The sequence below is a fragment of the Stegostoma tigrinum genome, chromosome 3, assembly GCF_030684315.1.
Source record: "Stegostoma tigrinum isolate sSteTig4 chromosome 3, sSteTig4.hap1, whole genome shotgun sequence".
Taxonomy (NCBI): Eukaryota; Metazoa; Chordata; class Chondrichthyes; order Orectolobiformes; family Stegostomatidae; genus Stegostoma; species Stegostoma tigrinum.
In genome coordinates, this window is record NC_081356.1 from 121,266,700 (window position 1) to 121,288,610 (window position 21,911).

At 42.4% G+C, this 21,911-nt stretch overlaps 1 protein-coding gene across 3 annotated transcripts in view; it reads left to right on the forward strand.

Moving 5' to 3' along the window:
• asb5b (ankyrin repeat and SOCS box containing 5b) overlaps nucleotides 1–21,066 on the forward strand; it is a 56,079-nt gene extending 35,013 nt beyond the window's left edge. For all 3 annotated transcript variants that reach the window (XM_048527520.2, XM_048527522.2, XM_048527521.2), the window contains exons 3-7: nucleotides 4,092–4,199; nucleotides 8,827–8,977; nucleotides 10,130–10,264; nucleotides 13,140–13,331; nucleotides 15,776–21,066. In XM_048527520.2, coding sequence (XP_048383477.1) covers nucleotides 4,092–4,199; nucleotides 8,827–8,977; nucleotides 10,130–10,264; nucleotides 13,140–13,331; nucleotides 15,776–15,918 — 729 coding nt within the window. In that variant the 3' untranslated portion in view covers nucleotides 15,919–21,066. The remainder of the gene's footprint in view (nucleotides 1–4,091; nucleotides 4,200–8,826; nucleotides 8,978–10,129; nucleotides 10,265–13,139; nucleotides 13,332–15,775) is intronic.
• The last annotated feature ends 845 nt before the right edge of the window (nucleotides 21,067–21,911 follow it).

Here is a 21,911-nt window from a genome sequence, read left to right on the forward strand (position 1 = left end):
TTCTATGTAATATTTCCAAGAAGGACTGGGGCATTCTCCCTTACAATCTCCTGGCCAAATGGTTTCATAAGAAGATAAGAACATAGGATCAGGAGCAGGCCATCCGGCCCCTCGAGTCTGCCCCGCCATTTAATAAGATCAGGGCTGATTTGTTTGAGACTCAGTTCCACTTACCCCCAACTCACTGTTTTCCTCAACTAACTAAAAGAGATTATCAACTATTACCTAAAAGATGTTTGTGGGGCCTTGCATACAAATTGGCTGTTACAGTGTCCACTTTACAGCAATGACTGCACTTCTAATGCGTTCCATTGATTGTAAGGTGTTTTGTGGACCACTTAATCATTTGGAAAGCTCGATTAACTAAGGCTGTAAGATGAAGGAGAAAAAGTAGGCCATTTAACCCAGTCTGGATAGCTCTGAGCAGGAAAGAATTCCACAGATTATCTATTCTTTAAAGCAAAAAGAAAATCCTCTTCATTTGTCTTACATTGGCAACTCCTTATTCTAAGATTATGCATTCCAATTCTAGACTTTCCCACAATATCAAATCTAATGTTGATCTCGCTCTTGTACATCTCCTGCGCAGCCATAACTTTGTATACCTCACTCTTTTCCACCACCTTATGCTCTGTATCTCCTTGTATGTTTTGGCCTGCCTGTACTGCTCGCAAAGCAAAACTTTTCACTGTACTTAGGTACAAGTGACAACAATAAGTCAAATCAAACCAAAATCAAACAAGGGGAAGCAACCTCTACATCTACCTTGTCAAACTTCCGAAGAATGTTATACGTGTCAATATAGTCTCTTCTCATTCTTCCTTACTGTAATGAATACATTCCAACCCATTCAGTCTCTCTTCAAACGTAATCCCTCATTTCTGCAATCAGACTAGTGAACCTCCTCTGGATTTCCTCCAATGCCAATCTATTATTAGTTGATAAAGGGACTAAAGCCGTTCACTGAATCACAGCTATAGTCTGGCTAGTGTGTCCCTAATGACATGACCTTTCTACTTTTATACTCCATTCCCTTTGGAATAAAAGCTATGGCCATATTACCTGCTGAACTTGTATGCCAAGTATTTTATAATCTATGCATGTGGACTTTCAAATCCCTCATAGTGCAGCTTTTTGCATCCTTTTCTCATTTAAATAATAGACAATTCTTCTGTTCCTCCAGCCAAAGTGTAAAACAACATATTTTTCAACATTGTATTCCACCTGCCAAGTTTTTGCTCACTTGTTTAACTTTTATCCTTCTGCGGGCTCTTCCTGTCATTTTTAATGCTTGCCTTCCCAATCCATTTCTCTCCAATCCACAAATATGATAACAGTCCATTCAATTCCAACATCTGAAGTCTTTATTGTATATAGTAAATTACTGTGCCCACAGCACTGATCTCTGTGACATTTCATTCATTTCAGGCTTCAATCTTGAAAATGCCACCTTTACCCCAAATCAGTTTTCTATCAGTTAACCAATCCTCTGTCCATGCTAAAATATTACCTCCAACACCATAGACTCTTATTTTGTCATGTAGCCTTAACTTTTTTTATTCACTCATGGCATGTGGACATCTCTGGCCAGGCCAGAATTTATTGTCCATCCCTAATTGCCCAGAGGGCAGTTAAGAGTCAACCACATTGCTGTGGGTCTGGAGTCACATGTAGGCCAGACCAGATAGGGATAACAGTTTCCTTCCCTAAAGGACATTAGTGAACCAGATGTTTGCAACCCCAACTCCCCCAACCTTAACAAACAACAACGATTTCATGGTTCTCATTAGACCATTAATTTCAGAGTTTTTTTTGTTGAATTCAAATTCCATCATTTGCTATGGCAGGATTTGAACCAGGTCCCCAGAACATTAGCTGAGTCCTGGTTTAATAGTCTAGCGATAATGCCAGAATGCCATTGCCTCCCCCATTGGTTCCCGTTTATCTAACCTCCTTGTTATCTCTTCAAGGAACTTTAATAAATTTGTCAGGCATAACTTTTAATTCAGGAAGCCATATTGACTCTACTTGATCATGTTATATATTTCTAAATGCTGCTGTGTTTGGTTCACCCACCGAGCTGGTTCCTTAGTTCTCAGATGTTTCTTTACCCTGCTGGGTGACATTGTCAATGCAGCCTCCGATGAAGCATCGGTGTGTTTTCCCACCTGTTATTTAAACTCTGGGGCCTGTTGGAATTGGTTACCGCAGTGATGTATATATAGGATCTAATTCTATGTGTTTTTGTTAATGGCCTTCTTGGTGGAGAACCAGTCCTCTAGAAATTCCTGTGCTTGTCTCAGTTTGGCCTGTCTTAGGATCTTGATGTTGTACCAATTGAGAGGATCCTAGGACAGGCCAAACAGAGACAAGCACAGGAATTTCTAGAGGCCTGGTTCTCCACCAAGAAGGCCATCAACAAATACAAAGAACTAGACCCTATAAATACACCACTGCAAAGGAAAGCCAGAAATGAGATAACCAATTCCAACTGACCCCAGAGTTTAAATAACAGGCGGGAAAACACATCAGCGCTTCATTGGAGGCTGCACTGATGATATTACCCAGCAGGGTAATGAAACATCTGTGAATTAACGAACCAGCTTGACAAGCTAATCGACCACAACATTCGTAACCTGAGCTACTAATTTATTCAAGAACCTTAAATTTCTAAATGCTCTATTATTCCATCCCCTTGGCAGCATTTCCTTATGAACAGATATTCAGCTAAGTGCCTTGTAGTTACCATATTGTTATCTCCCTTTCTGAATAAGGGTGTTGAGTCAGTTTTTCCATCCTTTGGAACTTTTCCAAATGTAAGGATTCTTGGAAGATTACTACCAGTTCACCCATTATCTCACTAGCTACTTCCTTTAAAACCCTTGGATGAAACGTGTCAGGTTCAGGGGATTTATCAGACTTTAGGCTCATTAATTTCACTGTTACATTTTCTCCACTGAGGGTTAGTGCTGTTATTTCTTCCCTCACTTTAGCCCTTTATTATTTACGAGGTTTAGAATGGTCTGTCATGAAAATTGATTGAATTCTTGCGCTATTTCCTGGCTCTCCGTTATTATTTACTCAACTTCATTCTGTAAGGGGCTGTGTTCACTTTTACCTCTCATTTCCTTTTACTATATTTAGATAAGTTCTCACTGTTTGTTTTTATGTTATTTGTTGATTGTTTTCAGTTTATTTTCTCACTCTCTGTTTTTTTGGTCATCTATTGTTGATTTTAAAACTTCCCCAGCATTCTATTTTACCGCTAATCCTAATCACACGACATGTTTCTTTCTTTCTTTTTGATATACATTGAACTTCTTTACCACGTTCAGTTAAATTCCATCTCGGAATCTCGAGGTGTTGACATCTAATACTTTATTAGATGCACTTTTCCACTCCTAGCCCTACAATTCCTCACATCATTCCTTCCTACGTTACTACTGACATTTATGTACATTTTATTTACATTCACATGCCCCCTCCCATCCACCACACACATAGGACACCAGACACTTCCCATTTCTCTTCTCCATTGTCCATGACATTGCTCCCTGCCCTCTCTTGGATTCCTCTTGCAAGACCCATAAAACCACAGAAAAGGTATGGCACTGAAAGAGGCCATTCACTCCATCGCATCTGTGCCAACTGAATAACTAGCCATCCATCCTAATCAAACTTTCCAACTGTGGCTTTACAGATTACACTGCTTCAGGTGCAGAACTGCATTCTTTTTTAATGAGTTGTGGGTTTTCACCTAAATCACTCAACTGGGCAATGAATTCCAGGAGCTCACCACCCTCTGTGTGAGAAACTTCCTTCTCATGACCCCTTTAATTCCTCTGTCAATCATCTTCAGTCTGTGCCCCTGGCAATTGGCCTGCCAATGGCAGAAAGCTTCCTTGTCTTCCATGTCCATTTTATCCTAGCCCCTCACTACTTCTCAATTAAATCACCAACCTGCTGGGTGAGATTTGGGAGGAAGAACGAAATCCATTCGCAATTAAAGCAGCATAGGAAGTTTGGGGATTTTTTTTTGGCTGACTCATCCGAACAATTTGATCTGTTATAATTTTTGCTATGTTCCACAGGGTCACAGTGCCAACACGTTGACAATAGATCATGTTTCTCCCCTGCACGATGCCTGTCTGGGGAACCATGTAGCCTGTGCAAAAGCCCTCATAGAAGCAGGTGCCAATGTAAGTACCCTGTGGTGATTGGTATGAATTGTACTGTTAGTGTCTTCTCTCCTTTCCTTTAATGGCAGTTGCTGGCAAGACCAGTATTTGTTTTCTACCTTCATCATCCTTGAACTGTGTGGTTTTTCAGAGCCATTTCATACACTATTTAACACTAACATATTGTTGTGGGCCTGGACTCACGTCACCTCAGCCAAAGAAAACAGATTTTCTTCCCTAAAAGGCATCAGGGAAGCATTGATTTGCAACCATAAATGAGAGGTTTATGGGTCATCATTACTGAGACTAGCTTACTATTCCAGATTTTATCAATTGAATTTACATTCTGCCAGCTGCCGTGATAGCTACTGATCCACGAAATGTCTAAATATTAGGCTGTGTCTTTTGTGGACATTTGAATCCCTGCAGTGTGGAAAGAGGCACTAAACCTCTGAAGAGCACTCCACCCAGACCCAGCCCCCTAATCCTACCCTCACAACCCCGCATTTCCCATGGCTAATCCACCTAGCCTCACATCCTTAGATATAATGGGACAATTTAGCATGATCAATCCGCCTAACCTGCACATCCCTGGATTACTACGTCCATGGATTTTGGTAAGGTAAAGTTCTGTGTGAAGGTGAAATAGAGTGGACTTCTTAATCTGCTCTGTCCAATTTCTTTATATGCTCCTCTACATTTGTGATTTAGCCCCCTATTCTGTAGATGACCAAGCTCTTCTTCAATAGAATCTTCCTCAGCAGCAGCTCCTTTGCTGTTTCGCAGACTAAACCATTCTAATGCAAGCCCTTGCCCTCATCTCAGACGTTTCTCATTCTCTTCAAATTACAGAAAAGTTTTCAGGATGATTCACGCCTCTTGAAGAACACAGCCGGCATGAGATAACCTGCCATTCGATAAGGAAACCATCACTTTGTACTCCCGGCAATATTCTAAAGAGCATGTTGGGGAGGCAATGGCCTAGTGGCATTATCACTGGACTGTTAATCCAGAGACCCAGATAATGTTTGGGGGAACCAAGTTCGAATCCCACCATGGCAGTTGGTGGAATAAGAATTCAATAAATATCTGGAATTAATAGCCTAATGATGACTGTGAACCCATTGTTGATTGTCAGGAAAAACCCATCTGGTTCACTAATGTCCTTTAGGGAAGGAAACTGCTATCCTTACCTGGTCTGGCCTACATGTGACTCCAGAACCCACAGCAATATGGTTGACTCTGAACTGCCCTCTGGGTAATTAGGGATGGGCAGTAAATGCTGCCTATTCAGTGATTCTCCTCATCCCATGAATGAATAAAGGAAAAAAAGTAAAGCATTAGACTGCAAGTTCATCCCCCTTTGTGACACAAGTGCACACAGGGCATGTGGAGCAGTAATCTTCCACGCCTCTGGACAATAGCTACAGTTCTCCTTGATGTCAGCAGAAGCTGCAATGACATTGGGAGTGGGATCACATTTACTTTATAAACATTCTATGCCAGCCAATCTGATTTTCAATCACAGCCCAATCATGTGGCTTGGCAATTTTGTAACCTTAGGAGCAACAACAGGCACTGAGAGAAGTGGGTGTCACTGAGGGACATGGGTGACCCTGAGCTTACAGCAAATGGGGGAAGAAAATGCACTTAGATCCTACATAGGTCCAAGGGTCTGAGGAGAAATCACTCCAGGGAGATGGATTCTGGCCATGGGTGCTGCCTTCGCTTTAATTGGCCTCGTGGCATTATCACCGGACTGTTAATCCAGAGACCCAAGTAATGTTCTGGGGACCTAGGTTTGAAGTCTGTATGCAATAAAAATCTGGAATTTATTGTTGGGAAAAACACATCAGTTTCACTAATATCTTTTAGGGAAGGAAACTACCAGCCTTACCTGGTCTGGTCTTCATGTGACTCCGGATGCATAACAATGTGGTTGACTCTTAACTTCCCTCTGGGCAATAAGGGATTGATAGTAAATGCTGGCCCAGCCAGCAAGGCCTGCAGCCTGTGAATGAAGAGAAAAAAACTGGTGACCTCCTCACATGGTGGAAAAACATTGTGACATTAGAAAAATGCCGTTACTAAGGTAAACTATCCCATAATAGGGGCCTTGATGTTGGTAAATTGACTTCCTGCTTTCTTAAGGCTGCAGCCTACCCCTATCCATAATAAAATGCCAAGACACATTCCCGTGTCAGGGAGCTACTGCAATGCAACTCTTCGTGATGTTTTTCAGTGCGTCCCAGGGCCAGTTGGATTCGGCCCAATGCATTTTATTCAAATTGATGCATAGACACAGATTGTCTCTCCAACGGTAGATCTCACTTGGGTAATTGTGTACAGTTGTGCCCCCCATATTCTGTGCAAGATGCGAGGGCTTTGGAGAGAGAACACTGAAGTGAATTACAGGAATGGTTCCAAGCATGAGAAACTTCTGCTATGAGGATAGACTGAAGAAGTTGGGACAGTTGTCCCTGGAGAAAAGAAGGCTGAGAGGAGATCCGATCGTGGGTTTCAAAATCATGCGTGGGCTGAACAGAGTAGATATGGAGAAGCTGTCGGCACCTGTAAAAGAAACAAGAAGTATAGTGTCAGAGAGCTGTACAGCACAGAAATAGACCCTTCGGTCCAACTCGTCCATGCCGACCAGATATCCCAGATAAATCTACTCCGTTTAGAACATAGAACATTACAGCACAGTACAGGCCCTTCGGCCCTCGATATTGTGCCGACCTGTCATACCGATCTCAAGCCCATCTAACCTACACTATTCCATGTACGTCCATATGCTTATCCAATGATGACTTAAATGTACCTAAAGTTGGCGAATCTACTATGATTGCAGGCAAAGCGTTCCATTCCCTTACTACTCTCTGAGTAAAGAAACTACCTCTGACATCTGTCCTATATCTTTCACACCTCAATTTAAAGCTATGCCCCTCGTGCTCGCCATCACCATCCTAGGAAAAAGGCTCTCCCTATCCACCCTATCTAACCCTCTGATTATTTTATATGTTTCAATTAAGTCACCTCTCAACCTTCTTCTCTCGAATGAAAACAGCCTCAAGTCCCTCAGCCTTTCCTCATGAGATCTTCCCTCCATACCAGGCAACATCCTTGTAAATCTCCTCTGCACCCTTTCCAAAGCTTCCACATCCTTCTTATAATGCGGTGACCAGAACAGTACACAATACTCCAAGTGCGGCTGCACCAGCGTTTTGTACAGCTTCACCATAACCTCTTGGTTCTGGAACTCGATCCCTCAATTAATAAAAGCTAAAACACTGTATGCCTTCTTAACAGCCATGTCAACCTGGGTGGCAACTTTCAAGGATCTGTGTACATGGACACCGAGATCTCTCTGCTCATCTACACTACTAAGAATCTTACCATTAGCCCTGTATGTTGCCTTCTGGTTACTCCTACCAAAGTGCATCACCTCACACTTGTCTGCATTAAACTCCATTTGCCACCTCTCAGCCCAGCTCTGCAGCTTATCTATGTCTCTCTGCAACCTACAGCATCCTTCGTCACTATCCACAACTCCACCGACCTTAGTGTCGTCTGCAAATTTACTAACCCATCCTTCTACGCCCTCATCCAGGTCATTTATAAAAATGACAAACAGCAGTGGATCCAACACCGACCCTTATGGTACACCACTAGTAACTGGTCTCCAGGATGAACATTTCCCATCAACCGCCACCCTCTGTCTTCTTTCAGCAAGCCAATTCCCAATCCAAACTGCTATATCTCCCACAATTCCATTCCTCTGCATTTTGTACAATAGCCTACTGTGGGGAACCTTATCGAACGCCTTTCTGAAATCCATATACACCACATCAACCGGTTTACTCTCATCATTTGCCAGCATTTGGCTCATATCCCTTTAAACCCTTCCTATCATACACCTATCCAGGTGCCTTTTAAATGTTGTAATTGTACCAGGCTCTACTACTTCCTCTGGCAGCTCATTCCATACACACAACACTCTCTGCATGAAAAAGTTGCCCCTTAGGTCCCTTTTAAATCTTCCCCTCTCACCTTAAACCTATGATGTCTAGTTTTTGATACTCCACACCATGGAAAATACCTTGTCTATTTAGCCTGTCCATGCCCCTCATGATTTTATAAACCTCTATTAGGTCACCCCTCAGCCTTCATGCTCCAGGGAAAATAGCCCCAGCCTATTCAGCCTCGCCTTATAGCTCAAACCCTCTGGCCCCAGCAACATCCTTGTAAATCTTTTCTGAACCCTTTAACGTTTCACAGCATCCTTCCTACAACAAAGACATAGATCTAAAGTGAAACACAATGAAGCAAAGATGATTTTAGAAAAAAACATTTCCACACAAGCAGTAGTTAGGGTATGGAATGCATTCCCTTGGAATGCTTTGGGTGAGTGTTTAATTGAGGTATTCAAGAGGGTACTGGATGATTTATTTGGACAGTAAGAATACGGTGCGTGAGAATACGGTGAAAAGACAGGAGATTGGCGTTAGATGATAGAGCCTAACTAGATAATACAGCCAGTCAGCAGGCAAGATGGACCAAATGGCCTCCTCCTGCACTATAATAATGCTATGATTCTGTGATCTTTTGTAACATTTAGTTCATACTTTTGTCCCAAATTTGTTCAAAGGTCAATGCCACTACTATTGATGGAATCACTCCCCTGTTCAATGCGTGTTCCAGTGGTAGTGCAAGTTGTGCAGAGCTGGTATTGCAGAATGGTGCCAAACTACAAGGGCAGGACTGTTGGGCTTCAGCCATTCATGAAGCATCAAGCAAAGGTCAGTTGCTCATCCACACCAAGACCATTTCATTTTTCAAGCTAATACAAAACAGCATGCATGATGGGAATCAGAAATAGAGACATTAAAACCTGGGAAATATTTGGAAATGAGGAAATACTAAATATGAGGAAGGGTCACCAGACCCGAAACATTAAATCTGTCTTTTCCTAAACAGGTGCTGCCAGACCTGCTGAGCTTTTCTAGCAACTTTGTTTTTGTTCCTGAAAATATTTAGTGGGTCTGAGGAGAGTGAGAAAAAGCTCAGGCAACCCTTCACACATCCACCTTTTGGCATATTCACACTTTTCATTATGTTTCACCGAACATAATCCAAACATTTATGGAAGTATAGCCTACACATGTAAAGATGAAGTTGTCCTCATCCCATACAGACAGACAACTGGTGGTGGTTTAACCTAAGGGCCACCATGTCTCTCATGCCAAGGGAATAGGTTGAGTAGGAGAGTCCTTCATGGTAACATCAGCTGGTGCAGGAATTGAACCTACAATCGTGGCACTCATCTACATTTCAAGCCAGCTGGACAACTATCTAAGCTGACCAGGTCATAAACAGGCAGAATCATAAATACACATATATAGTTGTAATGCATGTTTATGAACAACGAAAGGACAAAAGTCTTTCTGTTGTAAATCAGCAGCCTACATTCTTGTAACAACACCAGTCTCCATCTAATCCTGCCATTAGTAAAGTACCACAAAAACTCACATGTTAGGGAATCAGTGTAATCAACTCTTCATGTGTTTTTCCCTGGGTTGGCCAGATCCCAACCTGCCTCCCCGGGGCCAGTTTAGTTTAGCCTATTGCATTTCATTTAATTTTATGAAAACACACAGATAGTCTCTCCAATGGTCAACATCAGCTGGCATGTTGTGTAACATTATGACCCCCACATTCTGGGAAAGATGTGAATGCATTGGAGAGAAGCACCAAAGTGATTTGCAAGGGTGGTTCCAGGTATGAGAATCTTCAGCTATGAGGATAGATTGTCAGTAGTTGAGACAGTTTTTGCTGGATCGAAGGAGAGGCGATCTGATTGACTCATAGCAGCTTATGTTTCTTAAGAATGTACACTCTTCTTAATTTCTCAACCATGGTTATCATTGCAAAATCTTTGATTTTGTAACTAGGTCGCAGCGAATGTATGCAAGTGTTGATCTCCTGGGGTGTGGACATTGACTTGGATATCTCTCATCAGGGAACACCACTTTATGTAGCTTGTGTCCATCAACAGTTGTTTTGCATTAAAAAGCTTCTTCATGCAGGTGAGACCCTTTAATTACAATGGCAGTTTGGATTTAGTTACATTGTGGGGAGATGTTCGTGAATCTGTAAAATTATTTACCGGGGTGGGCAGTTGAGGCTGGGTTGTTAATTATATTTCAGGTTAAGGTGGGTAGATTTTTAATCAGTAAGCGGAATGAGGGCTGTGGGGAAAAACAGGAAAGTACACTTGAGGATTATCAGATCAGCCATGATCCCATTGAATAGCAGAACATATTCAATGGCTTGAGTTACATACTTCTTCTCCTATGACTTATGGTCTTATGGTGGCAAAATTTAATAATTAATTATATTCAGGTTTTACAAACAAGTAATGAAGATTTGAATTGGCTTACTGAGCTCTGTCTGGCTTAGACCATTCCATTCTTCTTCCCTTGCAACAATTGTTCTCAGTGAGGATTTGTTTCAATTTAAAATGAAATGGCATTGCAATCCCAAAGACGTTACAAATAATTAGCAATGCTTACTAACTGTCAATTTGTAGTTTTGGAGTACAATATATTCTTCGATCACATGGAATGACACAGCAACTGGTTCCAGCCCACATTCACGCTTTGGGCAAGTCTCTTCCCATCCATTTTAATTTGATCCTGACAGAATATCTTCCAGATTGTCTCTTCTTTTTGAATTTAGCAAGCTTCCTCTGAAATGTGACTTATGTTATTCTGCTCAATAACCTCTCGCGATAAAGAAGACAGAGACAGGACTGAGAACAAAACCAGAAGATAGCACAATATGCCTCTCTGATATATTGGCTTGCTAATTATTCAAATAGGGAAGGGTGCCCAACAACCCATACTCTGAGAAACCAGTTGATCGAATGGAATATCCTGTGCCTATACTTGAGCATGTTTTTAAAAGTGATCTCACATTGCAAGATTATCTGTCCATTTTGATAATAAACAAAATGTTATTGTGGTGAACTCTGTGCTCCAGAATGTAGAAATCTGATATGTTGCAGGAATAGGGTAAACTTCTTAAAAAATCATTCATAATGGGATGAAGGTGGAACTGAGCAAAGCCAGCATTTATTGCCCAGATCCCTAATTGCGCAGAGTTGATGGTCGATCACATTGCTGTGGCTCTGGAATGACAAATAACTTCCTTCCCTAAAGGGCATTTGTGAACCGTGTGTTTTTTTAAAATGACAATCAGCATTGGCTGTATGGTCACCCTTAGACTTTTTTTTTAAATTGCAAGATTTTTACCATGGTCCCTTGTGTGCTTCTGGGAGTTCTGGTGCCATTCTCTAAAAGCCACTGCACAATGTCTTGGCAAAGTACACTCCCATTCATAATTGTCAAGTTCCATCATAGAGACCACAACAGAAAAACTCAGATGATCCTTGCATACAAATCTCAGGGAGTGCTGCATTGTCTGATCAATTAGGCAAAACCTTAAGTCAAGGCCCTATTTCCCCTCATGGGCAACATTAAAAAAATTGTCTATGGGATATGGGCATCACTGGCTGGGCCACCGTTTGTTGCCCATACCCAAGTACATTTGAGCAGATGGTTTTAAGGTGCCATCTTGAACTGCTACAATAGGTTGTGAATGGTTATGCCCACAGTGTTGTTAGGAAGAGAATTCCAGGAGATTGACTGAGTGCCACTAAATGAATGGCAAGATATTTCCAAATCAGGATGGTACGTGGTTTGGAGGTAAACTTACAAGTGATATTGTCCTCAAGCGTCTGCTGCCCCTATCCTTCTAGATGGTAGAAGTCATGAATTTAGAAGGCGCTATCAAAGGAAGGCTTCCGTAGCATTTCCTCTGGTGTACTGACACAGTGGTAGTGTCTTTATTCTTAAGTCAGGAGGCCTGGATGCAAGTCCCACCTCCTCCAGAGCTGTGCCATAACAGGTTGATTAGAGAGTTGGGATGTGCACATCATTATCAGAAGTCACATGATATCAGGTTATCATCCAGCAGGTTTACTTAAAATAAAAAGCTTTTGGAGCACTGCTCCTTCATCAGGACTTCACCTAATGAAGAAGCAGTGCTCTGAAAGCTTGTGATTTCAATTAACCTGTTGGACTATAACCTGGCGTTGTCTGACTTCTGACATTGTCCACCCCAGCCCAACGCCAGCGTCTCCACATCATGTACAAGACAATGGTGTATTATTAAACTCAAAAAGCTGAAAAAAAGATTTACCAGCATGTTATTGAAACTGGAAGGCTTGAGTCAAAAGGAGAGGCTAGATAGTCTGGGATTCTTTTTCTATGGAGTGTAGGAGACTGAAGGGTGACCTTATAGCAGTTTCTAAAATCATGAAGACCATGGATAGGGTGAATAGCCAACGTCTTTTTCCCAGGGTAGGGGAGTTCAAAAGTGGAGGGCACGGGTTTAAGGTGAGAGGGGAAAGATTTTAAAGGGGCCTGAGGGGCAATATCTTCACACAAAGGGTGGTGAGTGTATGGAACGAGTTGCCGGAGGAAGCAGTAGAGGTGCGTAAAGTTACAACACTGAAAAAACATCGGGACAGGTGTATGGATAGGAAAGTTTTAGTTGGATATGAGCCAAATGCAGGCAAGTGGGACTAGTTCAGTTCAGGAAATCTGATCAACATGGACTAGTTGGGCAAAAGGGCATGTTTCCCTGCTGTATACCTCTATGGCCTGTTGGCTTTATCAATATTACATTGCAGTCTGGGTGTGCGTGCTATAAGCGAATTGGCTGCCCTTTTCGTACTTTATAATAATGACCACACCTGTACTTCATTAGATTTAAAGCACTTTGGGATGCCCTTAGGCTTTGAAAAGTAAAATATAAATTCACTTGCTTTTTCTTTACTTCACCTGAAAGAAGTGAATTCATTCTTGTGTCATGTGTTGCTTCGTATCTGTACTGCAGGTGCCAATGTCCAGAAAGGCAAACATTTGGAGACTCCCTTACATGCTGCTGCCCGCCAGTCCAATCCAGAAATCGTTAAGATGCTGCTTGAGTTTGGAGCAGACATTAGTGCCAGAAATGCAGAAGCAGAGAGGCCTATTGATGTCGCTGTCACCAGTAGCCCAGTGGACAGGTTGCTTCTGCATTATGAAGGTAAAATGCTTTTCTTTTTATTCTTTGATGATATGAGGGCATCGCTGGCTAGACTATTGTCTATCCCTAATTTCCCAGAGGGCAATTGGGAGTCAACCACATCGCTGTGGGCCTGGAGTCACATGTCAGCCAGACCAGGTAAGGATGGCAGTTTCCTTTATTAAGGGACATTAGTGAACCAGGTAAGTTTTTCCAACGATTGACAATAGTCTTCATTAGACTCTTAATTCCACATCCGTACAAATTTCAAATTCCACCCATCAGCTGTGGCAAGATTCATACGGCGTCAGGTTATAGCCCAACGGGTTTATTTGAAATCACAAGTTTTCAGAGCAGTGCTCTTTCATCAGTGTCATGTGGCCTCTAGAAATGACAGGTCCTAGAACATAGGAAGTCGGAGCAGGAGTAGGCCATCTGGCCCATCAAGCCTGCTCTCCCATTCAGTCAGATTATAGCGAATCTTTACGTGACTCAGCTCCGCTTATCCACATGCTCACCATAACGCTGAGTTCCTTTACTGTTCAAAATATTTATTTGTCTTTACCTTAAAAAAATTGGAGAGTTAGCCTCAAGTGCTTCATTGGGCAGTGAATTCCATAGATTCACAACCCTTTGGGTGATGATGTTCCTCCTCACCTCAGTCCTAAATCTGCTCCCGCTTACTTTAAGACTAACCCCATGTTCTATTTTCACCCACCAGTGGAAACAACCTCCCTGCCTCTACCTTATCTAATCCCATAGAATAAAGGAAGATAAATCTATCAAGTAGCGAAGGATGTAGACTGCAGGAAGGCCAGTCAGCTTAACATCCACCACAAGGAAGGTTCAAGAATCCATTATTAAGTAATTTATAGCAGGATGCTTTAAAAACAGTGATGTGATCAAACAGATCCAACATGGCTTTTTGATAGGAAACTCATGTTGCAATAAGTTTGTGAGAAGATAACATTCATAGTGGATAGAGATGAGCACATATTTGGATTTCGAAAGATATTTGATAATGTGCCTCATCAAAGGTTGTTTCACAGGATAACAGCATGGAGGGTAACATGTCAGCATGGATAAAGGATTAGTTAGCCATCAGGAGTAGAGTCTAGAGATAAGTTGTCCCTTTTTTTGGTTTGCCATGCAGTAACTCATGGACTATCGCAGGATCAGTGCTGGTGCCTCCAACTACTTACAATCTGTTATTAGTGACTTGGATCAAGGGACTGGATATATGGTAGCTAAGTTTACCACGGAAACCAAGATACTGAGGAAACTGAGTTGTCAATACGAGGGAGAGAGTCTGTAAATGGATATTGGCAGATGAAGTGAGTGAGCAAAAATTGGGTATTAGATCTGTAAAGTGAATGTTTCTGTTTTGCAGGAAGATTTAAAAAACAGTAGACTATTTGAACAGAGGGAGATTTCAGGGCCCAGTGGTACCGAGAGGTCATCATAGAATCCCTCTGCCGTGGAAACAGGCCATTTGACCGAACAAGTTCACACTGACTCTCCAACAAGCATCCCACCCACCAACTGCATGGCCGATCTACCTAACCTCCACATCTTTGGATTTGGAGAAACCACAGCACCCAGAGGAAATCCACACAAACACAGGGAGAAAGTGCGCACTCCACTCAGGCAGTCACCCAAGACTGTGGATTGAACCCAGGCCCCTTATGCTCTGAGGAAGCAGTGTTAACCATTGTACCACCCCATCTGAGTTCCAGTTACAGAAATCCCATAAAGTTAGTTTGCAGGTGTCGCAAGTGATTAGGGCAGGCAAATAAAATGTTATTTATTGCAAAGGGAATGCCACATAACAGCAAGAAAGTTTTCCAATAGTGGTGCTGAATATTGGTAAAGCAATTTAGGCCTCAATCCTGTTCTGTCAATCAATGAGATCATACCTGATTTGCAGCAGAAGCCCAGATTCTTAAATTTCTACCTGACCACATTTGGTTAATAAAAATCTATTAGATTTAGCATTCACAGATTTAAAATTCGTAACTGATCCAGCTTGTAAACAGTGCTTCTGATGGAGTGTAACATCTTTAAATTTAAACCTGAACACATTTGGGTTAATAAAACTTGATTAAATCTATTGATGACAGATGTAAAATTAACGTTTGATCCAGCTTTTAAATATTGGTTTTAATGTAGTGTAACATCTGAGGGTGATTCACAGGAGTGTTGTCATATGAAGTTTGATATTGAATGATGTAAGTACATATGAAAACAACAGGATAGTGTTAAGGAGAGTTTTAAATGAGAGGACAAAGTCTGAGAAATCAAATGAGAGAATTCCATTCTTTATGAATATCAGGGATGACACATTTTAAACTGACATTGTCGGAGTTTCAGTGTTCCAATATACCAGTAATGTGATCATGAGCAATGACAAATGTATATGCCATTATTTTCTGGCAGCTACTTACCTCGGGATGTTTTAATTACAGCAACACCGAGCTCCCTGTGCCAGTTGTGTCGCCTGTGTGTTCGAGGTTGTCTCGGAAGAGCCCGCTTACAGTTCATTCCACAGCTGGAATTACCCAAGCTACTGAAGGACTTCTTGCAACATAAGGAACCTACTTCCCTTTGAACCCACCAGTCTGTATGGGAAGCTGGTTTCAGATCTTGGCTCTGCTCTTTTCTGTATATAGAGCATGTTTTAAACCTGTTTCAATGTAGTGCAATGGCAATCCATTGTAACCCCAGTTTCTGTAGGCTGTTTGTCTTTGTCTGGGCAGCTAAGAATGTAGTACTGTACCATGAAACAAACTGGATCAGTGTCAGTCCACAGTGAGATCACTGAATTTCTCCCTTGCTCCCCTGTAAGCAGAGGGAGAGGAATTCTTCCCGATCTTGCCTGTTGCTTTGGTGCAAAATTCAAGTTAGGTGTAAGAGGCAGCACCAATTCCTGGGCATAACCTCCTGGAAATGAGTCTTACCCTGCTGGAGGCTTCTAAGTGCTTGGATAGCTACTCAGTTTAAGTAAAGTCAATGTGCTGCCTTTTCTGGAGATCTGGAATATAAACAGAAAGTACTCAGCAGGTCTGAATGCACCTGGGGAGACAGAAACAGAGTTAATGTCTGAGTTCAATGAGAGTCTTCTTTGAAATTGAATGGAATGTATTTATTCACTATGAATTCTTTCTTCTACTTTGATTAGACCTCCTACCCAATCCCTTCATTCCCAGTGCCTTGTTCGTATGGGTTTGCTCTCAGCAGGTAGAATTGAAGAATCCCTAAAGAGTGGAAGCAGGCCATTCAGCTCATTGAGTCCACACTGAACCTTCAAAGAGAAGCCCACCCAGTGCCACGCTCCCAACTTTATTCTGTGACCCTGCATTTCCCATGGTTATTCAACATAACCTGCACACCCCCGGACACTATGGACAATTTAGTATGGCCAATCTACCTAACCTGCGCACCTTTGGACTGTAGGAGGAAACCAGAGCACCTAGAGGAAGCCCACACAGGCACGGGAGCATGTACAAACTCCACACAGACAGTTGCCCAAGGCTGGAAGCTGGCTCCTAGTGTTGTGAGGCAGCAGTGCTAACCACTAAGCCATCGTGCCACCCTTGACCTATTTTTGGCTATCAGCTATCACCAGTAATACCTGCTCTTCATCTATGTCTTTTCTCTGCTTCCACTGGCACTCCCCTTTCTCTTTGCTCCAAGGCACGCTTACCAACTGTTCTTCATATTCCACTGCCCCTTCTTCTAAGCAGCATAAAACCCATCACCCGCTTCCATTTCTGAAAGTGTATCATATTCAACCTGAAACATTAACATTGTTTCTGTCTTCACAGATGCTCCCTGACCTGTTGAGTTTCTCCAGCACTTTCAGCAGTTTTGTATTTCATCTCATTCAACCGTTAGTCCTTCCAGGTATGCTCATCAAGCACCATGTTTTGTGGTGCCAGTGCTAAATATGTCAAAAACTGCTGAAAGATTCAGTGTAGGTTGTATGTGCCCTGCAACCTTAAGGTCCATTCAAGGTCAAACTGGTGGTCCGCAAAATTATACTTGTTCTCTTTTCACTCACCTTAATGTGGACCCAACAGAAGCAAGACCAGCCCTCCCAGCTCTGTGGAATTGCTGTAAGCTGTTATCAGTCTACAATCACGATTGTTTTTCACTCCCAGCCAGCCATGCCCTTCCTTGTGGCCATACATGTGAAATGTCTGACTTCGGTAAGCTCACTTTGGAAGACTGATTCAAGATGCCTGCTGGTAAAATTAAATACATTAGTTTCTCCCCAAGTTGAGTAGCTCCTCACTAAATGAAAGGAAAATGACTGCAAATGTTAAATTTGTGGAATAAAAATGGAAGGTTGTGGAAAATCTCAGCAGGTCTGGCACACATCAGTGGCGATAGAAGCAAAGTTAATGTTTCAAAATCAAAATGGCTGCTCTTCAGAGTTCTGAAGAAGACTCATATTGGGCTTGCTCTTGCTCTGACCACAGATGCAGCCATACTTGCTGAGTTTGTCCTGCACTTTTCTCTATTTTGGCTTTGGTCATTCCTCATGCCATGCCTTATTCCCTTGGGGCACAGTTTAATACCAGCCCACTTCCTTCACAATGTAACTTCAGTTCTGAGCTTCCTCACTTTGAACCACCTATGCCAACACAGCTATTTTGCCATCTCTAAAGGGCATGCACAAAGTAAAGCAATTGTCACTGTTGAAAGATCTGGAACCAATTTAACCCAATGAATGTTCCACCCAATCATTGGTCTGCGTGTTAGGTTAAAATTATCTGTCATGTGACAAATGTACTGCTACAGCATGATTGCCTTGACATAAGATTAAAACTACATTAAATCACAATCATCAAAACACTGAAAATACCAGTACATCTCCTATATTTTAAAAATGTGCTTTATATTTCTCAGGTCCATTCGTATTGCCGAATATTACTGGCTTGTCGGTTTGATAGTAATAGACAAAATGTTCTGAAATGACTGAGTATCTGCTGTTTTTATTGTCTGTGAAGCATCATTTTACCTCTGTTAATGCGCATTCATCTTAATCCATTTTGTGCCTTCACTTAATTTGTGAAACACTTTATATATGTAAAACTATATTCCAGGATTTATGATGCAGCTCTGTTGGCTGCATGGCTTGTGAGTGATGTAGGCTCAATTCCTACTGAGGCCACTGTCCTTCTCAATCTCTCCTTTTGCCTGAGGCACCGTAACTCTCAAGTTAAACCATCACCAATCGTCTCTCTCTCTCTCTCGCTCTCTCTTTTTCTGTCTCTCGAATGAAAGAGCAGACCTCTGGTCTAGTAGGACAGTGATGGCTTTACCTTTTATACATAAATAGGTTGCCTCTTTTTAGCTCATTTACTGAAAATATTTTTAGGCAACTTTTTAAACCAAATGACCTGACTGTTGAGGATAAAACAATAATGGAGACCTAAAAGAAATTCATGCTTTTTTTTTCTGGTTAAGGCTGCGTTGCATTGAATTATTTGGAGGTTTCTCACTGCGAGGGTTTTCTCATCCTACTTTACCAAACCTGCTTCATTGATGAGCTACCCTGCCCCACCTGGTGCCTCTCAAGTTTGGCTTTGCCTCCACTTTGTCACAGGCTGTTCCCAGAAACATTCACTGCTTAGTATCCCAGAATTCACCAGCATCCCTTCTGCCAGTGCCATCTACAAAAGCCTATGTTTTCACCTGGACAAACACCATCAGTCCAGAGCTGGCCTTTCAAGGTTCCTGATACCAGCCTGGAACATAGCAGGCATGGAGAAGTCAGTGCCTCACTTCATGGGCAAAGACCGAGATTATCCTTTTCAGTGGGTTGGTGCACAGGTGGGACTTCCTCTTATTCCAAAACCACTAGCAGAGGCCATGGCAGCAGACTGTGCCAGCCTGGTCTGAGGCTGCCACCTGGATTAGAGCAATCTCAGCCTGGACAAAGGACCAGCAGCGTAGGAAGATGGTCAATACTCTTCTCCACTTTGCCAGCGTAAGGTGCCACTGTCTCCTCCTTTACCTTTGATCCCCTTCCCCTTTTCCTCTTGCTAGGTTCCTTTTCATATGATGTCTGTCTGCAATAAGCTTCAGCTCTAAGAAAGGCTCTAAGATAACAAATATTTGCAGGTTTTCTTCTGTCTCCCCAATCGTTGCCTGAACTGCTGAATATTTCAAAAGTTAATATGAAGTAATTGATCCTTTTTTGCACCAGGGATATATCGTCCAAATTTTTGTGGCTTCCCTTCACCTAATAGCACAAAGAATAACTTTCCTCTGTAATCTGTATGATACCTGTCGGTCACTTGATATTGACCACATTGAATGTGAGTTTAATCCCTACTCCAAGAACTTGAGAGTATAAAATGAGAATTACATTTCTCAGCAGCACTGCAGGGGTGTTGGATTGTTGAATGCACTGTCTTTCCCATGAAATATCAAGTCCTTTCTGCCTCTTGGCTGGATACGAAAGAGGCCGTGGCCTATTTCGAAGAAGAGCATGGAAATTACCATTGGTGGCCCGGCCAATATTTATCCCTCAACTATCATCAACTATAAAAAACTTTATTTGGTCATTATCACATTACAGTTGTGCAGCCTTACTAATTGGCTGCTCACTTCCTGGATTACAACAGGAGCTGCTCCTCAAGTAAGTGTTTAACTGGGTGTAAAATCCTTTGGGAAATCCTGCAGTTATGAAGAGCACTCTTGTTTATTGCTACAGCTGAGCCGATAGAGATGCTGTTAGTTTCTCAGCTCCCTGGCTCCCAAGGAACACACTCACTATATAAACTTGTGTGTGCCATAAACCTTAGCTCAAACCTGTGAATCTCATTAACCAAGGCCTACAGAGTAATAGGCACATAGACCCCCTCCTTCATGATAGGGCCTTGCACCAAGAGAGAGAAAAAGAAATCCAACAGGAACACTGACTTTGGGGCCTACAGGCTACTATCCAAAAACAGGATTCAGTAGAAGATTCACTACCTTCAGTGACCTACAGTGGAGGGCCATGTGCAGATGGATGTTTGAGAAGTGAAAGATAAGTTTGTTCCCTTTCCAGAATTTACCTTCTGACCCCTTAGTTCCTCAAATCGAGTCAAAGAGGTGAGGCAGGTTCAAGACTTAAAAAATACTTGGGGCTCCTGTCTTCAAGGGCCCGGGAGGAATCTAGGCCTCAAGCCTCACTGATGCTTTCTTCTCTCCTTCATGCAGTTTCTATGCTTTGCTTGTCTGATGCAAAAGTCTCCTGTCCAACCCAAACTCACTCATTTCCAAAGGGAGGTCATTCCGGGTCTGCACAGAATCACATAGGTGCAGCAAACACTGGGTCGGCTGAAGACCATGCATGCAAAATTGCCCACTAAATTTCAGATACCTTAAAGCGTCCCAAAGCATCAGGACTAAGAAAACTCCCCAGTTATCATCAGAATTTAAGAGTATCAGGACTGACAAAGTGTCTCTTGGTACTGACGCACAAATGTGTAGTACATGAACAAATACTGAAAATCATTAATTTAATCAGTAATAAACATAAATGCAAAAGAAATGTAATATATTAAGGCTGGATTATTTTAATGTAGGCTTAAAGCTATCGGGCATCTACTGTGAACAACCAATCCTGTGAGAAGGCTTTCATTTTTTAGGTTATCAATTCCTAAATCTATGCATCAAGTTCATGTGCGTTTATTGCTTAAAGTGACTCATGTATTATTGTTCTGGCACAATGCATTTGAATTAAAAAAAAATTAAAAGATGTAGCTGATGCAATTTTTTTTGATGTTTACAAATAGAGGCACCAGTCCTGGTAAAGCAGGAGAAGTGGGATGGGAAAGGTCAGAGAGGGTGGGATTCCAGGATAGGGAGGTGGACAGACCTTGGGACAGCTCAAAATGAGAAACAGAAAATGCAGTGAAGCCACCCCCATTCTTCCTGAGCAGACATAATTAACCCATCACTCATATTCCTCTCCATCCCATTCCCTTCCAGAAGTGCTGAGGGCCAAGGGGAAAAATCTCAAAATATTGGGTGGCCCATTTAAGGCGAGAATGAGGAGAAATTTCTTCTCACAGGGTTATGAATTTTTTTTGGATTAAGATTTATACGTCACATGTAAGAAGTATAGGAATATATAAATACAGTGAAAAGTGCACAAAGCCTCCATTCGCTGGCACCAACTCAGTTACAAAAGCGAAGATTAAAAGATTTAACAGAGCCAAAAGTTAAGAAGGGAAAAAAAGTCTGGATCTCAGAATCCCAAGTCCCACCTCCATAGTAATGCGGGCGCCACTCCGATCACTACGATCTCCAGGAGGCTACCACCTCCACCACCATGCAAAAGAACTAGTCTCAAAGCCCACTGCTGCCCCTCACCGGCCCTGCTCTCACCGCCCACTGCCCCCCCTCTCATCGGCCCCACTCTCACTGCCCCCTCTCACCCGTCCTGCTCTCACCGGCCACTGCCCCCTCCCATCGGCCCCACTCTCACTGTCCACTGCTGCCCCTTCTCACCCTCCGCACTCTCACCACCCACTGCTGCCCCCTCACCATCCCCATTCTCACTGCCCACTGCCCCCTCACCGGCCCCGCTCTCACCACCCA